The sequence below is a fragment of the Gossypium arboreum genome, chromosome 13 (genome assembly GCF_025698485.1).
Source record: "Gossypium arboreum isolate Shixiya-1 chromosome 13, ASM2569848v2, whole genome shotgun sequence".
Lineage (NCBI taxonomy): Eukaryota > Viridiplantae > Streptophyta > Magnoliopsida > Malvales > Malvaceae > Gossypium > Gossypium arboreum.
In genome coordinates this window covers 124,008,804-124,014,990 of record NC_069082.1, presented here as the reverse complement: position 1 = coordinate 124,014,990, position 6,187 = coordinate 124,008,804, and the positions used below count along the sequence as shown (strand labels likewise).

Here is a 6,187-nt window from a genome sequence, read left to right as displayed (position 1 = left end):
TTTTTTTTAACCTTTTTTTTTCATTATCTTATGCTTCTTCCTTTGTTTTCCTTCTTTCTTCGTATCTTTTAAAGTAGTTTTTTTTTTCTATTTGTTAAAACTAAAAGAGAAGAAGAAATGGAAAATGAAAAAATAAATTTGAAATTTGAAACCAATCAGACTAAAAAATCTCAAAGGAAATTGAAAACAAAAAGAAGAAAGGGTAAATATGACAATTCACAAAGAAGATCTTCTCCTCGTGACAGAAACTTATTACAATACCCATCATCAAAATAAAAGCTTAAAAACATTTTTACGAAAATTATAAAATTAATCTAACGATCCACCTCGCGTTCTAGATTTTCCATATTTGCAACACTCTTTCTCATAAAATTTCACCCTTCCCTTTATTTTCTCGCTAACCAAACAAACCCATCACGCACCGGGGATTGATAGAAAGGATAAGAAGATCAGACTTTTTTTTTCTCTTTTTTTGGTCTCTGCAAAAAGGCGATGGCTTGGAGAAGCCTAATCTCTCAGGTTATTTCCCCTCTCTTTCGAGCTTCTTTTTGCCTAGCTCTTTGTGTGTATATATATATATATATATATTTGTGCAGTGATTGTTATTTATATATTGAATCTCTATGATATGAAGTTTTAATATTTGGGGATTGAGGGAACCCTAGTTTAAATAAATTAAAGATATTGCCTTTGACTCTTGAATAGTTGAATCCGAGCTATGTATTAGTGGAGTAGGAAAAATTGAAAAAAAAAATGGAATCTTTTATTTTAATTTCCATTGGTCGTAACAAAAGATAATCATTTGCTTGAGCTGATTGAGACTTTTATTGGCGCAAACACTTGGTTTTTCTTTTTTAAGGTTTTGCAATTTTCATTTCGTTAATATGCATATTTGTAAATGTCGTCTCCCATTTGATATTGTTAGAAGTAGTTTATTTTTGCAATAATTGGATCGGTGAGAAACTTAGTTAATGCTTTTTGTGGGTTATTTTTGCTTATTATAGAGTAATTTGTATGTATATTCCTTTAGATAAACAATAAGCCTCGTTTCCATCTTAAAGCAGGTATCAAGACAGCAATCACAGTTGGGACAATATCGGAACTTGTTTAGTAAAGCTCATTTCTCTGGTATTTGTGTTTGTTTCAATCGGACTTTTTATATTCTATCATTATCGTCATGGTTTTGTTCTTCTTTATTTTTTCAATAAGATAACTGGTTTTCTGTGTTCTCAACTTAAAACTTTGTTGCCTAAACTGAACTCTTGTTGGAGTGCAGGTAATAGGTTTTTGAGTGGCCAAAATAGGTTTAGGTCAAGCTATGCAGTCAATTTAGGTCGCAGACTCCGAGATGCTGATGAAGCTAGTGAAGCTGCTAGTTTAAGAGAAATTTACCATAGAAATGATCCTGAAGCAGTGATAAGACTATTTGAAAGTCAGCCATCATTACATTCTAATCCTTCTGCACTTTCTGAGTATGTTAAAGCATTAGTCAAAGTTGACAGGCTTGATGAAAGTGAGTTACTTAAGACATTGCAGAGAGGTGAGTGGTCTTGCTATCTTGCATCTATAATTTCTCTTAAAATGATAATTTTGCAGTATTTTTTCCCCATTTTTCTGGAGTGATCTTTGAATGTTGTTTCTAATTTGATAGTGCTAATAAATTCCCTGTTAAACTATTATTAACCCATTTCTTTCTGAACAATTTCTGCTCTTTGCCTTTTCTTTTATCTTTGTTGGCTAATAGATTATGCAAAGTTACAGGTATCTCCAGTTCAGCAGTGGAGGAAGAGAGTAAAAGTGGCCTTTCAGCTTTTCAAAATGTGGGAAAATCGACAAAACATGGTGTCTTAGGAACTTCTAGTGCTCCTATCCACATGGTGACTGCAGAAGGAGGGAATTTTAAAGATCAATTATGGCGTACTTTTCGTAGTATTGCACTTGGCTTCTTGTTGATTTCTGGTGTTGGAGCACTTATTGAGGATAGAGGGATTAGTAAAGGTAGAATGTTTTAAGTGACAAGTTTTCTTCTAAGTTATTTGTCCATGTTTAAACTGATAGTCCTTTTCCTGGATTCTGACTGACTGGTATCCTTTTTTTAGGACTTGGTCTACACGAAGAGGTGCAAGTTGTAGAATCTAACACAAAATTTAATGATGTCAAAGGAGTTGATGAGGCAAAGGCAGAGTTAGAAGAAATTGTCCACTACCTTCGAGATCCTAAGGTGAATGCACTTTTTGATTTGGTAGATGTCTCCCTCTCCCTCCCTCACTCTCTGTCTCTAATTACCTTTACCCTTCTTGCAGCGTTTCACTCGTCTTGGTGGCAAGCTTCCAAAAGGTGTCTTACTTGTTGGTCCACCTGGCAATGGGAAAACTATGTTAGCAAGAGCTATTGCTGGAGAGGCTGGGGTACCTTTCTTCTCCTGCAGTGGCAGTGAATTTGAAGAGATGTTTGTTGGAGTTGGAGCTCGAAGAGTGAGAGATCTTTTTGCTGCTGCAAAGAAGCGATCCCCATGTATTATATTTATTGATGAGATAGATGCCATAGGTGGAAGCCGTAATCCAAAGGACCAGCAGTACATGAGGATGACTTTGAATCAGTTGCTTGTCGAATTGGATGGATTTAAACAGAATGAAGGAATCATTCTAATTGCAGCCACCAATTTTCCAGAATCATTGGATAAGGCACTGATTAGACCTGGACGATTTGACCGCCGCATCATTATTCCTTATCCAGATGTTGAAGGCCGGAGGCAGATTCTGGAATCCCACATGTCAAAGGTACTGTGCTGGGTGTGTACAAGTCCATGTGTTTTTGGAGTCCGAGCTTGAGTTGACATTTGTCAGTGGCTGATTGATCAAATTCTAGGCTGTACTTTGTGCAGACTGTGTTTAGCAGGCCCCATTGAAGCATATATCATAAAATTTGGCTTGATATTGGCTTTTCAAGCATGCTTCTAATTAATGTCTCTGCTAATTTACATTTTGGTTCAATGACATCAACATTTTGTTGTCTGACTCTCCCATATTAGGTTTGTGTTGTGTCAGACTAACCAGTGGTATTGGTAATATCTTCCTGGTAGAATCATTGAGCCATGCAAGTCTAACCATTCATTCTGGTCCATTACAGGTATTGAAGGCAGATGATGTTGATTTAATGATCATTGCTAGAGGTACTCCTGGATTCTCTGGTGCTGATCTTGCAAATCTGGTCAATGTTGCTGCAGTGAATGCTGCAATGCATGGCGCTAAAGAAGTGACAATGGTAGATTTGGAGTATGCAAAGGACAAGATCATATTGGGAAGTGAACGCAAGTCAGCTGTCATTTCTGAAGAGTCACGAAAATTGACTGCTTTCCACGAGGCTGGCCATGCTCTTGTTGCCATCCATACGGAGGGGGCACTTCCTGTTCACAAAGCAACAATAGTCCCTCGAGGGATGGCTCTTGGCATGGTGTCCCAGTTGCCTGAGGTGGATCAAACAAGCTTCTCCCGAAAACAGATGCTTGCTAGGCTTGATGTTGCCTTGGGTGGTTGGGTTGCAGAAGAGCTCATCTTTGGAGAAAACGAAGTTACTTCCGGTCCACGCTCTGATCTTGAGAACGCAACTGAACTGGCCAGATCCATGGTTACAAAGTATGGCATGAGTAAAGAAGTGGGACTTGTTACCCATTCTTATAATGATGATGGTCGGAGCCTAAGCACCGAGACTAGACATCTTATAGAGAAAGAAGTGAAGTACTTACTGGAGAAGGCTTATAACAATGCAAAAACCATCCTCACTACCCACAGCAAAGAACATCATGCACTTGCTAATGCATTGCTGGAGCATGAGACTCTCACAGGAGCTCAGATTAATGCTCTGCTGGCGCAGGTTAACTCTCAGCAGCAGCAACAAGAACAGCATCAAGAGGTGATTGTAGCACAGAATGGACCTCAGTCCAACCCAGTACCACCAAGTCCTAGTCCAGCTGCATCAGCTGCAGCCGCAGCAGCCGCTGCAGCCGCAGCAGCAACTGCTGCAGCTAAAGCCAAAGGTGTTGCTCCTGTTGGATCTTAGCATGCAAGGCACTGGTAGAGGCACGATCAGGTAGTTATTTCTCGAATTGAATGTACACATACATATTCTCAAGCCTTTTTGAGTTTGTAGCTTTGCATGATTACTGCCACTGGGTTTTATCTGTTTATAACCTTGTGTCTGATGTGACTGAAAGATGTAGAAGATGAATTATATGGCAGCTGTGTCGTAACGGTAAGTAGCATTAACTTGAGTAATAGAAAAATGCATGGCATCACCCTTCCCCTCGCCCACGTTCTTTTTTTGGGGTTTCCCCTTTTGATTAAACAATTTTCTTCATACACTGATAATGTTCCATTTAAGGGTTTACCCTCCTGGGGATTTGTTTGTAAAGCGTTGATAATAAAGTACCTTTTGATCGCTTTCTCCGCTGGTATTTCGACTTATTTGGATTCCGAATTGAGGCTTGAGTCATTTGTGAAAAAAGAGGCTCTCTTTTATTTTCTTTCTCATGCCTTGGGTCATTTCGCAACTACAAAGCCAACAGTTCAGAACCCGTTTTTGGTTGCTCGTTTCTTGCATTAATGGTCGAGTCTAGGTCCATTTCTTAAGATGAATTTTCTTGTATGATGTATCCCCTGCTAGCTGTGAATCCTAGCATGGTTATATTGCTCTTTTACTTTAGAGATTATTTCAGGTCACAAGAACGTGATAATAAGGTCTAATGATAACCCAAGTCACTTTCTTTCTTGATAGATATAAATGTACATCCGATCCTTATTTTGCCACATCAATTTGGCAATTTCCACTAGTTTCTGATAGATTTGCTAAGTGAAATATATGTATACGGCCACAGATTCATTCATGCATGCATAGGATTGATTCACAACACTCTACGTAGCACGTCTTTCCATCATTTAAAAAAAATTATTGTATTTATGAATGAAAACTAATAACATGAAGGATCCATCCGCAAAAATCATTCCAAGTATTGTCCAATCGCTCAAAACGTCATTAGAATTAAATAATACATTGAGATAAATTAGATTTGAAACACTTTTCCATCTAGCGGTATCTTTATAGTAGAAACGAAATAAAATCATTTTTGGTGCGTTTTGGGTGAAAACATAGCAGCTAGAGAGATATTTTTCCTCATCCTTGGTTACTTGACTCTATGTTAGCAGAGCGGTGGTGGATGAGCTCAGACCTGAGAATCTGCTGAGGAGATTGATGGCACTGGCATCGGAAACATGTTCCCACGATTTGATTGGTTTGGAATCTTAAGGAAGAGATAAAAGTGGGAGGGTGGAAGTTTGTATTGACCAATCGCTTTCAATGCTGCTGCATGGGCACGATTTGATTCTATTATGAACGACTCTAATGGTATTGTCAGTGTCCTCTCAATAATACGCACGTTGGACCATTTTTTTTAAAAAGAACCTTAAAACGAAGCAATTATCCAGAAACTAGGCTTTAAACAAGAAGGTTTAAATTACTGGCCGTCTAGAAAATTTGTTTCACGGTTTAAAATTTAATAAAATATTTTAAAATAATTCAATTTAATTTTAAATTTTTTATTATTATTTAAGTTCAATTCTGATAGATTTGAGGCATAAAAAACTTTTTTCAAGTCTGACTTATGAATAAGTATACTCCGAATCCTCCTCAATTAAACATGTTCCTTTGTATTAATGAGAAATAATTGTATGAGATTGTGATTTCTCGCTATTTCTATTCATTTTCAATAGGAGAGGAAAAAATTGGCAATTAGGAGGAAATTTTTTATTTGTAATTTTTCTATCGAAAAAGGAAAAGGATGACTTAAAATCACAATTGTCTTGCATTAATAACTAAACCCTGTTGATGTTTTACCACTTCTTGTAAGCATTTCATGTCATCACAATCTCGTCAAGTTGTAATCTCGCTCGTTACATTGCTAGTATGACTTTTTCAAGTAGCAACACTTCATTGAAGCTCGGCTTCATGGAAGTACATTGGCATGAAACTTTGGCCTTCTTCAATTTATCTTGTAAATTATAGGTGTTGGGTTCTCTCTTACACATAAGACACGTGATACCTTGTTTAGTCTATTTCTGACCCATCACAATCTATTTAGAAAACTACTATATTGTCTACTTGACCGACCACGAGGAGATTTGCATTATACATA

At 37.4% G+C, this 6,187-nt stretch overlaps 1 protein-coding gene across 2 annotated transcripts; it reads left to right on the top strand.

Annotated features, from left to right (window-relative positions):
* The first annotated feature begins 218 nt into the window (after positions 1-218).
* Positions 219-5,456, top strand: LOC108464158 (ATP-dependent zinc metalloprotease FTSH 4, mitochondrial-like). Of its 2 annotated transcripts, XM_053024038.1 has the most exons (8): positions 219-519; positions 1,065-1,128; positions 1,277-1,540; positions 1,762-1,998; positions 2,100-2,221; positions 2,304-2,780; positions 3,130-4,089; positions 5,202-5,456. In XM_053024038.1, exons 1-7 carry the CDS (start codon positions 493-495, stop codon positions 4,057-4,059), a joined length of 2,121 nt encoding a protein of 706 aa, XP_052879998.1. In that variant the 5' UTR covers positions 219-492; the 3' UTR covers positions 4,060-4,089; positions 5,202-5,456. The 2 variants fall into 2 exon arrangements, with proteins under 2 accessions (XP_052879998.1, XP_017619776.1); XM_017764287.2 differs by lacking the exon at positions 5,202-5,456 and having other exon boundaries at positions 221-519; positions 3,130-4,424.
* The last annotated feature ends 731 nt before the right edge of the window (positions 5,457-6,187 follow it).

Bases quoted from the DNA above. Each gene is read 5' to 3' on its own strand.
- LOC108464158 (XM_053024038.1), top strand. From the start codon at position 493: ATGGCTTGGAGAAGCCTAATCTCTCAG. The intron at 1,129-1,276 runs GTATTTGTGTTT...GTTGGAGTGCAG, and splicing joins TAGTAAAGCTCATTTCTCTG to GTAATAGGTTTTTGAGTGGC. The intron at 1,999-2,099 runs GTAGAATGTTTT...TCCTTTTTTTAG, and splicing joins GGATAGAGGGATTAGTAAAG to GACTTGGTCTACACGAAGAG.